Source organism: Heteronotia binoei, chromosome 10 (genome assembly GCF_032191835.1).
Source record: "Heteronotia binoei isolate CCM8104 ecotype False Entrance Well chromosome 10, APGP_CSIRO_Hbin_v1, whole genome shotgun sequence".
Taxonomy (NCBI): domain Eukaryota; kingdom Metazoa; phylum Chordata; class Lepidosauria; order Squamata; family Gekkonidae; genus Heteronotia; species Heteronotia binoei.
This window is the reverse complement of record NC_083232.1, coordinates 27,922,234-27,941,847: the sequence shown is the minus strand read 5'-3', so window position 1 is coordinate 27,941,847 and position 19,614 is coordinate 27,922,234. Positions and strand designations below refer to the sequence as shown.

General features: G+C 42.8%; 1 protein-coding gene across 7 annotated transcripts in view; it reads right to left on the bottom strand.

The window, feature by feature from the left end:
- Positions 1 to 3,150: 3,150 nt before the first annotated feature.
- Positions 3,151 to 19,614, bottom strand: part of PARD3 (par-3 family cell polarity regulator) — a 745,691-nt gene continuing 729,227 nt past the window's right edge. For all 7 annotated transcript variants that reach the window (XM_060248141.1, XM_060248148.1, XM_060248145.1 and 4 more), the window contains 2 exons: positions 13,347 to 13,474; positions 3,151 to 5,014 (listed from right to left, as the gene is read on the bottom strand). In XM_060248141.1, the coding sequence (XP_060104124.1) occupies positions 4,618 to 5,014; positions 13,347 to 13,474 (525 nt within the window). In that variant the 3' untranslated portion in view covers positions 3,151 to 4,617. The remainder of the gene's footprint in view (positions 5,015 to 13,346; positions 13,475 to 19,614) is intronic.

The window sequence follows — 19,614 nt, the reverse complement described above, 5'->3', positions numbered from 1 at the left end:
ACTGCTGCAATGGCATGGAGATCAGGTCCCATGAAGTAACAACCACACTGTAGCAGTACCACATGAAGAGATCCTTAGGCAAGAAGGATGACGCTAACACTACTTCTTCACATTTAATGAGTGTCCACTGTATACTGGATGAAGTGGTCCACCCTTTGCTTCTTCATTGCAGATATTACTTCTGCAGCATGAGGAACACAGAAGTGATAGCCCTATGTCTAGAGGGTCAAGATGAACAAGACAACATGAATGGGAAGAGAGGTCAGTGGGAAATCTGAGCCATGTGACTTTTAGGTAGCGAGCTGCAAAGAAGCGCACATTTAACTGTTTAATAAACGAACATGGGATGTTTCAAGCCACAAAGGCTATGGCCGTATTTCCTCTATATTGTATCTCCGGATCTTCTTTCCCAGCTGCAATCACTGCTAGTTTTTGTGTACAAACCTGCTAAACAGAGGATAAGGCAATTTTATATGACAGGTGTCTTGTTACCATTACTACAGGCTTCTTGGGGACTGAAATATTTTCTATGCTCTATGTACAAGATAATGGTAATGAAATGTGGGGGAAATGGCTTTATACTCCCTTGCCCAAACTATTTTTGCCCAAAAGGAAATCTGACTTCTCTGTCCAGTCCTTTAAAGGACTTTCGCAGGGTAGCAGAAAACTCATATCTACTCACTCGTATAGCACCTTCAGCATTTTCTAAGTTTTTCATGTCTCCATCTCTGCTGCACAGTAGAAGTGATTTGATTTTGGAAAGGACTTCAGCACAATCTGCACATACTTATACGTGCAAATTCCTCCACTATCATGTTATCTGATTTTTACCAGTGCTTGATTGGTGCTGGGTCATTACAGGCATAGAGGACAAAAGAGGGAGTTCAGTTCTCTGTTACATTTGCATATAAAATAAAGCCAATTTACCACATCAGGTTCAGATTATGAATCACAATCCACCTTGCAGTCTCCTCTCTCCCCTCCCCCACTCCGCCCTCACCTCTTCCCTTCTCTTGAACCTGGAATACAGTCAGAACACATAAGCTGACATGATTGCCATGGCAACTGCCTGTGATGTCATGCAAATAAAGAATTAGCACCGATTTTCACTGCAGGACTGTTCAAAAGGAGATGCTGGGTGAACAAGGAATACAAAAAGAAGGAAAATAGCTTGAACGCTTTTAATGGTATAGTCAAATCTGTTTTATGTAAATGTTCTTTTCTCCTTATTGTTCTCCCTTTGTGCTAACTGGCTCAGTTAAGAGCCAAGTCATGCATCTTGGGGGAGAAATGCCTAAACAAACATTTTGAAAAAACATCCTTATCTGATCAACATCAACAAGGAAGACACCAGGTGATCACTGGTGCAGATTGATGGTCACCTTTTCTTGCATTATTCTTACTGGAGTTTCTTGTAGTTATGGGTCCATAGATTCTCTTCTCCTCATCTTTCAATAAGCTTGTCCAATATTGCTGTATAGAGTAGGCTGGTTTGTACAGGAGATTGCCCCTTTTGGATGGCCTGAGGGACTGTGAAGATCACTGGCATGCTGACAATATAAACTGAGGTTGCATGGATTTGCTAACTGCATGTGCTTCCACACAGGGCAAGGGGGACATGTGGCTGCTGGGATTTACACAAGCATACCAGAGAGAGAAAGGCCATCACAGTTAAAAAGAGCCATATGGGATGAGACCTGATGGCTCTATAAACCTCATTGTAAAGGCCTGCAATCTCTGTAAACAGTGTTTGCACAAAGTGCAAAAAACAGCTGAATGGCCCCTGCTGCTCAGCTTTTTGTTTGTACTTACTTGTGCAGTCCCTTTAAACTTAAACTGCTCCCCACCACTCACCTGCTTTTTGTGCTTTCTTATGCACTCTCTTTAAACTTTAAAGGAACTGAACAAGAAAGTGTGCAACAGCTGAGCAGTGAGGAGCACATTGCTCCCTGCCACACAGCTGTTTCTAAGGCTTTCACTGGGAACAGAGCACAGGAGTCCCTTTAAACCCCTGCTTTCTGCTCTATCCATGAACTGCCATGGACTGCTTTAAACTGTTCAGTTAGCGAACCATGAACTGGTTAGCGAACCATAAACTGTTCAGTTAGCTTTGTGGTTCGGTTAATGCCCATCCCCAACCATCTGTTCTTATGATTACATCCTCTTGCAATTTGTGGTTATGCAAATTGTGGAATCCACACCATGGGGAGGAACCATGGATCAGTGGCAGTACATCTGCTTTGCATGCAGGAGCTCACAAGTTGCATCTCCAATTAAAAGTGTCGGGTGATGTCTGAGACAATACTGACCTTGATAGGTCAATGTTAATTCAGTATGAGCAGGGCTTTTTTTGTAGAAAATGCCCAGCAGGAACTCATTTATATAGGCCACACCGTGATGTCACCATGGTTTCTCACAGGGCTTTTTTGTAGAAAAAGTCCATCAGGAACTCATTTGCATATTAGGCCACATCCTCTGATGCCAAGCCAGTCGGAACTGCATTCCTGCTCAAGAAAAGCCCTGATTATGAGGAAGCTTCATGAGAGCATGCTCCCAAAGACCAATTTCTTGAGGACCACAGACTGAACTGAAGCCTTCTAAGAATGGCAACAAAAATGTGGTAGTTATTGACTTCTAATGGAAATGACCTTCAAAAGGATGCTTTCCTATTAAGGAGTAGATCACAAAGCATTTCATAGCATTTAACTGTATTATGGACATATTTTGGCAATTTAATTGGGGTACAAATCATGTCTTTTTACACACACACTCAAGACTACAGAAAGGGATGCTTTAAACCATCCTATCTCACACAGGGGCAAGCCAGTTCCTTTGGAGGACCAACAAACAGGGCATGGGAGCCAAGGTTTTGAAACTTCCAAGAGGATGGATGTTGAAACCAAGACAAAAGGAGTCTTTTTTTATTCTAAATTTCTGTATTTACAGTGAAAGCCATTTTTACACAGTGTTTGTAAGTCTCTGCGTAAAAAAGCCACAGTTATCTGATGTCATTGTGCTTACATTAGTAACAAATCTTTAACACTTGAGTACATTATTATTATTGGGGAGATGGACAAACAGGCATTAAAAAAACAGGTGGCATGTGCGGAATTTTTCACATATATTGAGACAAAAAAATAAAATGGGCCATTTAAAAAAAAGGCAATTTTCCCATCATCCACAATACATGGTGCTTCTTTCCTTTTGTTCATTTATGCATGATATGTTGAGCTTTAACTCTCAAGCCTTTACACATCAGGATCTGCAGGCACTTTTAGCAATCCAGCTATAGATAGATATATAGATAGATTTCTTCCACAATTCACAAAAGATTCAGAGCTCAAACACAAAAACCAGCTGTTGCAAAGGAAAATTTCATATACCCCCAAAAGCACATTCAAAATATTGCCTCCAGAGCAATCTTTTTGTTTCAGCTATTTTTGGACACCAGTGCATTTTCACAAACAATATGGAACATTTTTCCTCAGTTCTCTTTTTATTTATAAATGTTAGTGGTTTCTCTTATTTTAATTGTGATCCCGAGATGAAAAATACAGCAATATGGAAGCACAGAACAAATTGTCCAATGAGGCTTCACCAATTGTCAAAAAAGACAGTTTTTTTAAAAAAAAAACCCATTCAAAAATAGAATTTCATTTTATATTTGTTCTGCATTTTTCCTCTTCCAACAAAATAAACACAAGTTAAATTACCAAGATATATGGAATAAGTGAGCAGCGATTCATCTGTAGTTCATTTGGGGGTTCAATTTGTATGTAATGGAAAGCATTTTATTTTATTGTATTGTATTTAAATTTCCCCCAATTTGCTAAACCAATTCAAAAAGAGATTCCCTCCTTCACCATTCTGCGAGCTTCAAGAAGAAGCTATTTTTCTCCACTGTTCTTACCTGATGTTAACTTATATACAAACAATTCTCTGTGATAATATACGGAATATATGGTTAGCTATAAGACAAATGCAACAAGGTCCCCAGGATAAATGTAAAGGTAACTTTCCCCCCTGCTTCAGAATGAGGATAAAGCTTTCTGATAGGAGCCGAGAGTGGACGTGTGCGGCAGAAGGACAAGTGTTTCAGCATACAAACATTTAAATATCTATCAAATGTAAAACATCGAGGGCCAGAGATTTTGACCAGACACCTTGCCTTACTGCTTGAGTCTGGTATGTTCCCCTTTTCCCGCAACCTGCGGGAAATGATAAAAGATACAACCATGTATTTTTTTAACTGGAAACCCATGGATGACAGTTGTTGGTACCGTTAACTCACTGTAAAGTTGAACACCTGATATAGCGGGGGGGGGGGAATGAAGTTCAAGCAGCCACTGAGAGCACAGGACTGAGGCTAGGACACTTGATCACTAAGACACATCACTTGCCTAGAGTATGATTGTCAAATGATGGAAACTCCTTCCATGAATGTAACACTTGAGACACAATGGCAAAGACATAAGGCCCTCCAATTCTTTGCCCATGCTGCTAAAGGCACTGAAGCAGACAAGAATTCCTTAGTACCTCCACTTGGAAAAAAAAAGTCTTCCAAGAACAAGTCTCTTCATATGATTATTGCAATGGGATGCTGGCTGTTTCTTGGACTCAAGAATAAAATGGCCTTCCCTTTTCTGGCGTTTGTAATCTGTTGAGCCTGGCAACCTGAGATGGCGAAGGTGGGACATCTTGTCTGAAAGGACCTTTGGGAAGGGCATAATTTGGGTCCTGTACTTTCTTATATGAGTCATAATTGCTGGACCCTTCTGATGTCTTTTTTTTCAGCTGCTGTTCTTTCCGCCTCTGCTCTTGACGCAACAGCTCTTGGGTCTCAAGCATTACCCGGGCATTGAATCCATGGCCTCCCATATAGCCATTTCTTGAGCCCTGATAACTGGAATACCGTGGGTTGTCTTTTGCACTCTGGAAACCTTCTCCAGGAGAGTAGCTCTGTTCTCGCTCCCAAGAATCCTGGGAGATGGAGCTTGCATTTTTTCGACTTTGTCTGGAAACAGAAAAAAAGTAAATACGTATGATAAAAAAAAGGTTATTCAAGTCAATGTGCTATCAGTAATTCAGTGAAAGGAGGGCACATGTATGTTTTAAAATTAAATATAGCATGTTTTGACTCCTTTCCATTCAGGGTCAAACTAGATGTGAAAAACATTTTGAAGTCAAATCACTGCTACACACAGCTGTGATTTTGGATTCAGTCCACTCGAGATGAGAAATAGTGAAACTGTTCCACCCCACCTGGTTTGTTAATCAAAACTATGCCCCTTAGTCTACCCAACTTAGCAAAAGAGGGTTACTGGATCCAGTTCCTTCTTAAGAAACTTAATGCATTTTAGTTGAATATATTTACTGGATTTCTTGACACTGGCTGCACTCTATTACAAAGTAGGAAAGGAAAGGTCCCCTGTGCAAGCACCAGTCATTTCCGACTCTGGGGTGACATCGCATCATGATGTTTTCATGGGAGACTTTTTACGGGGTGGTTTGCCATTTCCTTCCCCAGTCATCTATACTTTCCCCCCAGCAAGCTGGGTACTCATTTTACCGACCTCGGAAGAATGGAAGGCTGAGTTAACCTTGGGCTGGCTACCTGAATCCAACTTCCACCGGAATCGAACTCAGGTCATGAGCAGAGAATTCATACTGCAGTACTGCAGCTTTTTCAAGATGGCGGCGCAATCACTTGCTGCAGCTCAGTGCTCTGTGGATGTGTGTTGTTTGTGGCTGTGTGTGGCTGTGTTATCGGCTGTTATGAATTCCTCCTGTGAGGCGAATGTCTTCTATAATAGATGGGACCTTGTGGAGATTGGTTTACAAAGTAAACAGGTGATAACAGCTGACCTTCCTCGGCGTCTGAACATTCCAGCTGAGATTACGAGGCCTCCCGGCTCCTGGTGGATTGTGGCTCCGGTGAGTGGGAGCAGAAACAGACGAAGGAAATGTTCATCAAGGAAGAGGAAGAGGGGCTGTCGGGCTGGTGTTGTGTATAGGATGAAAAAACAAAGGAGGAGGCTGCCGCTCCCAAGTCTTTTCCTGACAAACGCCAGGTCGGTCGGAAACAAGATGGATGATTTAAGGCTAATGGCTTCTACAAGCAACTTTGTTAAAGACTGCTGTGTGCTGTTAATTACTGAGACCTGGCTAAACCCCTCTATTCCAAGTACTGAGATAGAGTTGGACGGTTTCTCATTACATCGCTTGGATAGGAACAAGACTGTCGGGAAGAGCAAAGGAGGAGGAGTCTGTATGTATGTGAGAGAAGATTGGAGTACGAACTCAAAGATCATAACAAGCCATTGTTCTGCTGAAGTAGAATATATGACTGTAAAGATTAGACCTTTTTATTTGCCACGGGAATTTAGTGCGGTCATTATATTGGTTGTGTACATTCCACCAGATGCAAAAGCTGATTTAGCTTTGAGTTGTTTAGGCAACGAAGTTAGTGAGTTGCAAACTAAGTATCCAGATGCTGTTTTTATTGTAGCAGGGGATTTTAATCATGTTGATTTGCGAGTTGTTCTTCCTAAGTTTTATCAACAGGTGACATGTGCGACTAGGGGTTTGAATATTTTAGATAAAGTTTATATAAATATAGCACAGGGGTATAGAGTTTTGCAGCTACCACAGTTAGGTATGTCTGATCATTTATCCTTGGTCTTGGTTCCTGTGTATATTTCTAAGCGGAAGAGGGGGGTGATTGTAACTAGGACAGTGAGATGCTGGCCTGTGGGGGCGACTATGCAGCTTCAAGACTGCTTTGAACGAACAAATTGGGACATCTTTGAACATCCAGACCTAGAGTGTTATACAGATACAGTTTTGGGGTATATGGCCCACTGTATTGATATTGTTACAACAAACAAGTGTATTCGAACCTATCCAAATCAAAAGCCATGGATGACTGGCACTGTTAGGTTTCTCTTGCATAGGAGATATAAGGCTTTTAAGTCTGGGGATGCCTCACTTTACAGTGTGGCCAGAGCAAATTTGAAGCGGGGTATTAAACAGGCCAAAGCTGCATATAAGGGCAGGATAGAAGAATGGCTTTCTCAGAATAATTTGAGACAAGCCTGGCAGGGGATTCAGCAGTTAACTAATTTCAAGGCGCTAAAGGCTAGTACGAATGGAAAGCAGGAGCTGGCAGAGGAGTTAAATACTTTTTATGCCCGGTTTGAAGTGGATCAAAAGGAAGCGGAATTACTAGTAACATCATCATTGGGGACCGAGCAAGGTGCTCCTTTCGTTGTGAGGGAGCACGATGTTAGGTGTATAATGAAGGCAGTAAATTCTAGAAAGGCTGCAGGTCCCGATAATATCCCTGGTTGTGTGGTAAAGGAATGTGCAGGGCAGTTAGCCGGGGTGTGGACTGAGATTTTCAATCGTTCTTTGTCACAATCCATTGTTCCCACTTGTTTGAAGGCTTCCCTTATTGTCCCAATACCAAAGAGGACGCCAGCAAAGGTTTTAAATGACTATAGGCCAGTGGCCTTGACTTCTGTGATAATGAAGTGTTTTGAACAATTAGTTCGAAAATATATTATTTCCTGCCTTCCTGTTATTTTTGATGAATATCAGTTTGCTTACAGGAAAAATAGATCTACTGAGGATGCTGTTAATACTGTTCTTTATACTGCTTTATCGCATTTGGATAAAAAGGGGACGTATGTTAGAATGTTGTTTGCAGATTTTAGTTCTGCTTTTAATACAATATCACCCCATAGATTGTTGTCTAAGCTTAAAGATTTGAAGCTGTCGGACTCTATATGTGAGTGGATTTTGAATTTTTTGTCAGGTCGTTCACAAAGGGTTAAAATGGATGGATATATTTCCTCCGTGAAGATCTTAAATACTGGCACCCCTCAGGGATGTGTCTTGAGTCCACTTCTTTTCACTATTTACACATCTGATTGTGTTTCCAGCAGTCTGAGTAACAAAATCATTAAGTATGCAGATGATACAACGTTGGTAGGGCTCATCTCTGAAGATGATGAGTCTGCGTACAGGAGGGAAGTTCAACAGCTGTCCCTTTGGTGTAAAGTAAATAATCTTATTTTAAATATAAATAAGACGAAGGAAATTATAGTGGATTACAGGAAGAGTAGTTTGGACACCCAGCCGTTGTTTATTGATGGTGTTATGGTAGAACAGGTGACAGAATGGAAGTTTCTGGGAATTACCATGAAACAGGATCTAACATGGGGGGCAAATACTTTAGCTCTAGAGAAAAAGGCCCAGCAACGACTATACTACTTAAGACTCTTAAGATCACTACAACTGTCAGGGAGTCTGCTGGTTGCCTTTTATCGTAGTTCCATTGAGAGCATTTTATCTTATTGCCTCTGCGCGTGGTTTGGGAGCTGCACGGAAGCAGAGAGAAGGGTGCTCCAAAGAGTGACGAGAAGAGCACAAAAGATTTGTGGATGTTCTCTCCCCTCATTGGTGGATCTGTATAATATGGCATGTAAAAGGAAGATACAAATGATCCTAAGGGACCATACACATCTGGGCCATTTGCTTTTTGAGATCTTACCGTCAGGTAGACGATATAGAGTGTTGAAGGCTAGGACAAACAGATTTAAGGACAGTTTCTATCCAAGTGCTGTGGTTAGGTTAAATGCAGGGTTATGAAGGATTATCTGTTTTAGATGTATTTAATGGTTTAAATGGTTTTAATGGTTTTATGAATGTTTAATGGTTTTATGAATGTTTATTTAAGGGTTTAAATGGTTTTAATGGTTTTATGAATGTTTATCCGTTTTAGATGTATTTAAATGGTTTTAATGGTTTAAATGGTTTAATGGTTTCAGATGTATTTAAATGGTTTATGAATATGTGTGTTTGATGTGTTGGTATGTTTGTGGAAGAGCACCTCATTTCGTTGCTCTCTTTTTGTTGAGAACAATGACAATAAATTCATCTATCTATCTATCATCTATCTATCTTTACCACTCTGCGCCATGGGGCTGCTATATTATAAAGTAAGGCATGCTTAAATCTACTGATTTCAGTGGGCTTAGAATATCTGAATGTTGGACTATGGCCACCAAATTCCATAATGAATTTGCCTGTGTGTTCAATTACTGACCATGAGCAGAATCCAATATGAATTAGTGACTACATTCCATTTACTGCAATGAGCACTAATTATAATGTATTCCCACAATTCTGTTCCAAATAAATAAAAGCAATCTACATAACATTCATGGATCATTTTAGGCTGTGCCCAGATCAATGGCTTTCCTTTAAGTTTTATTTTTCACTGTCCACTTTGGAAGCTTTCCCCAATTCCTCTCATAGATGGCACTCCAGAATTGCCATTTTCTAGTTTCTGGTTCTTTTAAAAAAATAAATGACATGCCTCCTGATCAAGTTACTCTAGTTTGCTCAAGAAAGTATGCCTGTGTGGTCTGCATTTCCCTTTTTGTGCGAATATTCGAAGCAAAAAGTATAAGAAACTGCTGGACCACATAGACTCTTTGACCAACACGGACCCAGCCATTCAGGCAACATCCCTTATGACAGCAGATTCCCTGATGGTGATGTCAGTGTGGCAGCTGCTGAACTTCCCTTTGCTCCCAACATGTCTGTCTTGTCTCTTTTGCTTAAGAGTAAGCAGCTCATCTTCAATTTAAAGGTATTCCTGGAGGCACTACACTATAAATATTCACAATCTGACAGCTAGTTCTGGAACTGTAATTAGAACCTTCAAACAGACCTGGACATGAAATATTAGCATTTAGAGATTTGGCAACCCGATTTACCAAAAGCCTGTCTGTCGTCTTTTCAAGCCCAGCAAGTTCAGCCTACTGTAGAGGAAGGCTCTCTTTCTTTTAAAAGTGCCAATTTGAGACAATGGTGAATTCAGAGTAGCTAAGAGAATGAGTTGCAATTGGTGTGTGGGTGTGTGTGATAGAGGGGTTCAAATTTTGCCTCTGCCACAGCTTCACTGGCTAGCTTTATTCAAACCATGTCCCTTCACCCTCTGCTCCCCCACGGCAATACAGGGACAATACTGACCTGCCTTGCAGGGTGATTGTCAGAATTACAACAGGATAATAGTCATGTTCCCTTCATCAGATAACATGACTATGTCCCCCATCTGAAACTGGAGAGCTAAAGCAGATAAGAGGCAATCTATGAAAATCCTCCCTTCTAAAAATTAGGCAGGATCTAACTTGCAATGTTCTGCTTAAATGACAGAAGACAAACTTTTATTCTCTCTTTCCGCTTACCTCAAAGCTAAGGATAGGAATTGTCACCTACCTGGAGAACCCCTCTTTGAAGAAGAAGAAGAAGAAAAAGAAGAGATTGGATATATACCCTGCCCTTCACTTGGAGTCTCAGAGTGGCTTACAATCTCCTTTCCCTTTCCCTCCCCACAACAGACACCTGTAATGTAGGTGGGGCTGAGAGAGCTCTCTCATAACTGCTCGTGAGGAACAGCTCTGAGACTGACCCAAGGTCATACCAGCAGATGCATGTAGAGGAGTGGGGAATTAAACCTGGTTCTCCCAGATTCAAGTCTGTGCACTTCACCACTACTCCAAACTGGCTTTCTTTGCCTACATTCCCAAGCAACGTACAAACCAACTTCTGGCATATACACAGGATGGCCATTTGTTTATAAACATGGTAACTGTTGGACATTCCTTGGCAGTTTATGAAGTTGTGAAGATAATTCAACTGTTCTAGTATGTTTGTGGATGAACAGCCAAATCTCATGAACACTTGCTGTGTGACCTTGGCATTTTCTTTTCCTCTCCATACACTTAAATCTGAAAAAAACACCATGTTCATACACCTATGTGTGGAATCCAGAGTGACTCATCTACACTTTTGTTTCCCATAAGACTTCTAAAATAACTCCGCTTCCTAATCACTTAGTGAAACAAAAGGAAAGGATTGAATGGCCTGAATGCGCAAAACTGCCAAGGTTTTCAAGATGCATTCAAACCACTTCTTCGTACTACATTCCAAAGCATGAGTTTAATGCAACCTTAAACAGCTTCACATTGAAAATGACAAGGACTAATTGAGCAAGCTTTCTCTAATCCCGTCTGTTATTCATAGCACAAGTTCAAAATTGGTCGGGCTATTTACGCCACCTTCACAGGAAAGATATTGAAGTAATTTATAAACTCTGGAAACAAGTTATATAACTGCGTGAAACGTGGATTATGCATGCGGGGAAGAAATGACGACTGAAGCGCGTATTAATTTGTTTGTGTACAGATGTTTTGTGGAATAGACCTTGAACAAATTGTTTCCCTTGAACTGAGAATATATTTCTAGCTGCATGGAATGTTGTTTCACTGTCCCCCATAATAACTGAATGAAATACTAATGCAATTTTTCCCGCAACAGAGCTTTTCAGCTGGAATTTATCTGGGACTTTATTTGGAGAACTTTGAAAATGTTGTGCTTTAGAAGTCTCAAGAATGCCCCTCTTTTGGCTATTGACTAAGAGGTATGCTAGCAAGACAGATGTCATACAATACACAAGAAGAGCCTTAAAAGGAATCAGTTCCTGCTCAAAAGGAAACCTGATTCTGTAGCTTGCCTGACAATAAATCTTTACACTTCCTGTGGTGTAGCGCTTAAGAGTGCTGGACTAGCCTCTGGGAGACCCGGGTTTGAATCCCCACTTGTGCAATGGGAAACTCACTGGGTGACCTTGGGCCAGTCATGCTTTCTCAGCCTAACTTACCTCACAGGGTAATTGTGAGAATAAAATGGAGGAGAGAAGAATGATGTAAGCTGCCATGGGTCCCCCAGTGGGGGGATAGCTGGGGTACAAATGAAGCAAATAAATAAATGTGCTATTGTTACAATTTTTAGAGATTCCCAGTGTGGTTGATGATGATGTACTGGGATTTGCACAGGGTGGGTGCATTGGATGAGTGTTTAGAAGTCCCCCAAAATAATGGTGCAGAGATTTGTCCTCATCAACACCTCCTCTATTTGTCAGGTAAAAAGAAAGAATGTAGATTTGTTATAAGTGTTTCCCTTTTGTTACATAGAAAAAAATGCCAGAAACAAGGCATCACCAGTGGCATAAGATACCAACAACTTTGATGAACCATAAACTGAAGAAAATCTTACCAACTTTTTTTTTAATTTACAAGTTTGTGCAAGTTAACATCCCATTCTGTGATGAACATGAGGGCAGAGAGCCAAGGGGGGGGGGAACAGCTAAATTTGAGTTTGGCCCATTTACTTTCCTAGTTTCCTTTCAAATCCAGCCTTCCCTTCCAGTCCTCACTAACTTCATCCAATTCTCCAGCAAATAAATTTGTTTCAAAAATGTACCAGATCCCCTTTGACCCACAATCAGTCTCTTGGCTTTCTTCTTCCCATCCCACCCTAAATGAAAACTTTTCCCACACATACTTTCATTCCCTTAAGAGGCCACTTGTCTTCCCAAACCAATCCCAACTTCTGTTTCCAAACTCCTGTGTTTTCCAAGAAGCTTTCATACTCACCTTCAACATGATTCCAACCATCAGTACCCAAAGCCCTTGGACAGCCATGAGTAATCCCCCCCCCCACCCCATTATTTTTCTTTTAGAATTCAGTTCTCTCCTGGACAGCACTGGCTATAAATCTTGATTCTAAACTAAAGCATGTCCATAAACAGCACTTAAATTTTGCAACCAATTAAATGTGTCAGAAATTTGGATGTGGCCCAATCTGATATAGCTTTTTGTGGTAATCTCCCTGTTCACTCGATTAATTCTTTTATGACATGTATCTGTATCCTCATCCAACATTTACTTTGTTTCGATCTATAAAGAAAGAATACTTCCCATTACTCTGACTTCTTCTAATAACGTTTATATTTATCTTTTCCCCCTTTGTTATGTGAAATTACAATATATGAAGCCAAATAAAGTTCTACAGTTTTGAAAGCCAGATCCACAAACTGCAGGACAGTTGTGATTTGTCAAGAAGTACCACACATTTACAAAATTTCACAGTCGTGGCTCACTGTGGTTTGGAACCAATGGGGCCCTTCCTTGAGTGGAAGGCCATCTGCCCATAGAATGCAACCTTCTCACTCCCTCTCCATCTGCAGCCCCAAATTCCCCACTATGTGCTGCTCCTGGGGTTCCCTGTCCCGCCTGAAATGTGTGAGGGGAGAAGTAAGGAAACTGTATTCCATGGATGGAAAGCATTCTGCCCACAGAAACACTCCATTAGACACTTCTCTTTATGTCTGTCTTCTTTGAAAAAATACATGTTCAGTTGCTGTGGTTCCCTCTTGTCTAGATACGCCATCCATGTGCACATACATCCCACATAATTTTAGATGGTTGTCATACCTGGGTAATGAACTGTATTGTCGTTGAGCTTGTTGGAAATTCTCTCTTTCTTCTTGCCGCTGCTTCTGGATTTGAACTTCTACTGATACAGAATGCCTGCCGCTTTGAGAGCACGTCTTTGAATTTGGCTAGGGTTCAAACAAAATTGTAGTGATAAATTATTACATTTTGCCTCCAAAAAAACAAATGATATTGCTGTCTCAAGACAAGCAGAACAAAATAGCTTTGTTATCAACAAAATGGTTCAAAAGAGACCTTTAACATGGAGCTTTTTACAGGATAGGTCAAACATCTTTGTAATAGACTTTGTAATAGAACAGAAAAGGCCAGACATCTTTAAAATATTATAATCTTAGGAGAAGTTCTGCCAACTGTGTGGCTCCTCATCTCTTCTGAAGTTTTGCTGAGACTCAGAAGTCAAATCTCGGCCCAGGCAGCTTCACATTGACTTCTGTGCTTGTTAGAAGGAACAGGTTACATAAATGACAAACCCAAAGTGAAGTCTTAAGAATCTTATACACTTGGGAAGAAACATCCCCTATGCTGATTTATGCTTTGTCAAAAAGCCAAGGTTTGTGTCCCAAGGGTATTATGAAACTGGAAAACAAATGGTTATTTAAAAAAAAAACAAAAAAAACAGGGTGTTTTTTTTTAATGCAAGCATGACATAACAGTTTGGGTCATAAGAAGGTTTCTGAACAGTTTAGGAACTCTCAGGGTCATAAAAAGCCTTCATAATATAGTTTCACTATATAATTTATCTACTATATAATTTATATAATGGCAGTTGGTAATAGAGAGGCATGCAAAATAACAATAACTACTGAGATGGTGAGAGGTGAGTTGAGGGTGAAAGAGGGAAGGATGTTTTGAATAATTTGGGCTCCTGTGACCTGGATGAAGATGACCTCATGCTTGACTTGGAATTCCTCAAAGAGCAGCACCATCCCGCCGGCAGCCACACCCTCGCTGAACTCTGTTTTTTCAACTCCTCCGGGCTCTGTTCTCTGTTCTCGTCTCAGCTTCGCCCACTCTGCACTCCATGCCCAACTCCGCTCTCACCCGGCTTTGTCTGCCATTCCCTGGCCCCGACCGCGGCTTTCACCATCCTCAGCACTGTCCCAGCTGGTAGGCACTTCTATTCACTTTGTTTCTCGAGGGGAAGGACGCTCTAAAATCACCTTTACCTTCCCAAACAGAATAGACAGAGCCAGAATAGGCTGGGAAGATCTACTCCGGAGGAACGCTTGGTGGGGGCTGTGATATCAGCGGGCTATTACACGACGTCTGGGTCCCTAAGAGCGACGACATCGCGGCTGGGGGGGACACAGGGGGCTGGTACCTCCCTGGGTCCCCCTGGGTTGTGTGGTGGGTTGTTCCGGGTTACCCAGATGGTGTGATGGCATGCTGTACCCCTGAGTAAGATCATGCCTGGAACAAGAATCAGTGCACCGCATGGTTAACGCCCAAGAGTAAGAACATTTGCACTCTACGGACACTGACGCGCTTTAATATTAAGAGCACTTGCACTTTATGTTCTTTAAAAACAACAGCATTTTATTTAGTTTAAACTCCTTTAACCCTCCCACCCTATTGGACCTTAACTGCCAATACTATCAGAATTGGATGAATATTTATTGGTTATTTAAATTGATTGTTTATTGATTAGCTAATTGGAGGACATATATTTATGGCAAATTAATTAGAGGAGGGATACTGATTGGGGAAGGTTTTTATATTTAAGGAGACAATGGATTTAATAATTTAATTATTGTTAGCTAATGAATTAGGAATTGTGTTGGGGAGGGACTTAAATTAAATAACTATTAGAATATTGGCGGGTAATTTATTGATAGGTCGGTTGGAGTTGGGAAGGCTGAGGAGGGAATAGGTTTAGCTATTCTGTCGGTTGAAGGGCTGGTGGATACCAGTAAGAGATGATTGGCCTGGGGATCCCGGTACTCCTGGGGAGGGGAAGGTATGACGGTGGGAACAGGCGGAATTGTAAGGGAAGGAGGCTGAGACATGATAGTGCTTGACCACCCTCCAGTCTGCGTTCCATCCCGACGGTGACAGGTAGTGGGGCCAGGCGAAACTACTCGCCTCCGTCACTGGTGTTATGTAATGCCAGGTCCATTAACAATAAGACCTCCATCCTTCGGGAATTCCTGCTTGAGCAGGACATGGACCTGGCATGCGTGACCGAGACCTGGGTGCGCGATGGGGAGACTGTAGCTCTCTCCCAGATGCCCCCCCCCCAGGATACTCGGTCTTCCACCAGTTACAGACTAGCGGGCAGGGAGGAGGGGTGGCATTGTTCATATGAGAGGCTTACTCCTTCCGGGCTCTCCCGGCTCCGGAGATCAAGGGCACTGAATGTGCCGGTCTGGAGTGGGATGTTGGGGAGGGGTTGGCAATCTGGCTGGTGCACCGACCGCCTAACACACTGGCTAGCACCTTACCATCCCTGATGGAGGCTGCAGCAGGCTGGGCATTGGAGCACCCAAGGCTTTGATCCTGGGTGACTTAAATGTTCATGTCAAATGTTCATGCCGATGATGCGACCTTCAATCAGGCGATGGACCTGGTGTCTTCCATGGCGACACTAGGACTCTCCCAAATTGTTACAACGCTCACTCACCAGGCGGGGCACATGTTAGACTTGGTCTTCGCGGCGGGAATTTTAGTGAATGATCTTGCTGCTATAGCAGTGCCATGGTCGGATCACTATGCCCTCAAGGCTCGTGTGGATGTCCCACCCCAAGCCTGTTTAGGTGGCGAGCGTATTTTAGCTCGCCCGCAGAGCCTGATGGACCCGGAACGGTTCCTGATGGCGCTGCAGGATCCCTGCCCCCCTGGCGATTCCTTAGATGACCTGGTAGAGTCCTGGAATGACAGGCTCTCCAGAGCCATCAATGAGATCACACCTAAGCCTCCTCTGCACTCTTGTTTAAAGCCTACACCTTGGTATAACCAAGAGTTGTGGCAGTTAAAACAGGGACTCAGATGACTAGAGAGGCAATGGCGGCGTACTCAAGACGAAGCCATTAGAACATATGAAGTCCTATGAGATGGCAGTCAAAACCGCAAAGAAAACATACTTTGCGGCTAAGATTGCATCTGCAACTTCACGCCCAGCACAATTGTTTAACATAATTCGGACTCTTACAACGCTGCCACAAGGCAGACCAAATTCTAATGAATTGGAGATTGGCTGTGAGGCTTTTGCGAACTTTTTTGCGGATAAAATCGCGTCACTCCACTGCGACTTCCCTGCCATATTAGATACAGTTAGTGAACCCGAGGCTCCGTGCCTGTCTTTGGATCGTGTTCTGGATGGTTTTGGTGCTCTCAGCCTGGAGGAAGTTGACAGGATCCTCTTATCTGCATGCCCAACAACTTGCAATCTGGACCCGTGCCCCTCCTGGCTTATTAAAACCTGCCAGAGGGAGCTTAGATATCCTGTACGGGATATCATAAATACATCCCTAATGGAAGGGCACTTTCCATCATCGCTTAAAGAAGCAGTGGTCCGTCCCCTCTTGCAAAAAACAACGTTAGACCCGGCCGAATTGGCACACTACCGGCCGGTCTCGAATTTGCCCTTTTGGGGCAAACTTATCGAGAGGGCAGTGGCATTGCAGCTACAGGGTTTCCTGGAGGATGCGTCCGTCCTTGATCCCCGCCAGTCTGGCTTCCACCCAGGCCATGGGACAGAGACAGTGCAGGTTGCCCTGGTGGATGACCTTCAACGGCATCTGGATCAAGGCGGCTCGGCGGTGCTGATGTTGTTAGACCTATCGGCAGTGTTCGATACGGTCGACCATCGGTTGCTGCCTTGCCGATGCGGGGATTCAGGGGCTGGCCCTACAATGGCTTTCCTCTTTCCTTGATGGTCGGGGACAAAGGGTGGTGATTGGGGATGAACTGTCCCGGAGACACACGCTTGATTGTGGAGTGCCTCAAGGGGCGGTGCTTTCCCCGATGTTGTTTAACATCTATATGTGCCCCCTAGCCCAGATTGCCCGAAGGTATGGGTTGGGTTTTCATCAGTACGCTGACAACACCCAGCTCTATCTACTTATGGATGGCCTGCCTGTGCCCCAGAAAATTTGGACCGGGCATTACAGGCGGTGGCTAGGTGGCTCAGGCTGAGTGGACTGAAGCTGAATCCTGCAAAGACAGAGGTCCTTTGCTTGGGTCGTCGTGGCCCGGGAGGGGAAATCCCTCTGCCAGTTTTTGACGGGGCGCTGTTGACAGCGGCGCACAAGGTCAAGAGTTTGGGGGTACTATTGGAGCCTTCACTGACAATGGAGGCTCAGATAGTAGCCACTGCCAAGTCTGCATTTTTTCATCTTAGGCGGGCGAGGCAGTTGGCTCCTTTCCTGGAGCACAACGATCTAGCAACGATGATTCACGCCACGGTCACCTCAAGGTTGGACTACTGTAATGCCCTCTACATGGGGCTGCCCCTGTGCCGAACCCGGAAGTTGCAGTTAGTGCAGAATGCCGCTTGCCGGCTGTTATTAGGGCTCCCAAAATGGGAGCACATTCGGCCGGGGCTTCAGGATTTGCACTGGCTGCCAATAATATACCGAGTCCGGTACAAGGTGCTGGTTATTACCTTTAAAGCCCTATATGGCCTAGGACCTGCCTACCTTAGGGACCGTCTCTCCCCACATGTTCCCCAGAGAGTACTGAGATCGGGTTCTCAAAACCTGCTTGTAATCTCCGGGCCAAAGGAGGCCCGTCTGAAATCTACCAGGGAGTGAGCCTTTTTGGTAACGGTGCCTTGCTGGTGGAACCAGCTGCCGGAAGAGGTGAGGGCCCTGTGGGACCTTGGGCAGTTCCGCAGGGCCTGCAAGACAGTCCTCTTCTGGCTGGTTTATAACTAACTGACACTGGAAACTTTGGAAGGCTGTAGTGTAACATTCCGACAGACTGCTGTTCTATATGTTTTATTATCTTATTGTTTTAAATTGTTTTAAATTGATGTTTTAAAGCTAAACCTATGTTAGATTTTATATGTTGTAAGCCGCCCTGAGCCACTTCGGTGGGAAGGGCGGGATATAAATTGAAATATAAATAAATAAAATAAATAAATATCTAGATTCACTAATAATTTATCTACATTGAAAAAACATTAAAAACATTACTGAGAGATAAGAATGTTCAGAAGAGATACCAAAACACCAGCATTAGAAATATGATTAAAAGTGATCTTTTTTTTAACTCCCATATTATTAACACCATATGAAGGTTTCAGAATATCACAGTACGATTCTGCAAAATATTATCAGAAGAACAGGGATTCTTTTTTAGAATAAGTCTATTACAAAGGTGCATGTATGAATGAGAGTCAGTCAGTCAGTCTAATTCATCTATCTAGCCAGTCATCTGAACTGTATCCCTTCATTGTTCCAAAGAGCCCTGCACGACACATATAATTTCTCTTTTCCCACTTTATCTTCACAACAGCTTTGTGAGGTAGTTTAGTTCCCAAGTCAATTAGACAGCTTCATGGTAGATCCTAGTTTTACATTCTATTCATTATACCATGAACTTCTTTCAACTTCGGTCAATTGAAGATTGACAAGATTTCCTTGATCTTGATTTGAAATTAGGGGATTATGGATGGATAATCACAGATTACTTGGAAATATTGTTTTTACCAAGCATTCCAATATGGCAGCAGTGTAAAACAACTTCCTCTACAAAGATAAACTAGGCTTTCAATTTAATTTTTAGTCCATGTCCTCGAAACAAGCTGAAGCACATTCACAGACAAGCAAACAAACCCAACAGATTATTTTAAAGACTACATGCAATGAGAAGATATGCAATGAGATATTCTAAATCAGGCAATTACACATTTTGATGGTATCATAGTTTAAAAGATGCCTTACTTCCCCAACGTCTAAATTAGTGGTCTACAACTAGATAAAGCCATTGGTCTCCACTGCGAGGTCCTATACAATTTTACCCATTCCTTCATCCAAGAAGTTCAGAGTACCATATATCATTTCGCCTTCCCCTTCCCCAGAAAGCCAGTTTGGTGTAGTGGTTAAGTGTGCGGACTCTTATCTGGGAGAACCAGGTTTGATTCCCCACTCCTCCACTTGCACCTGCTGGCATGGCCTTGGGTCAGCCATAGCTCTGGCGGAGGTTGTCCTTGAAAGGGCAGCTGCTGTGAGAGTCCTCTCAGCCCCACCCACCTCACAGGGTGTCTGTTGTGGGGGATGGAGATAAAGGAGATTGTGAGCCACTC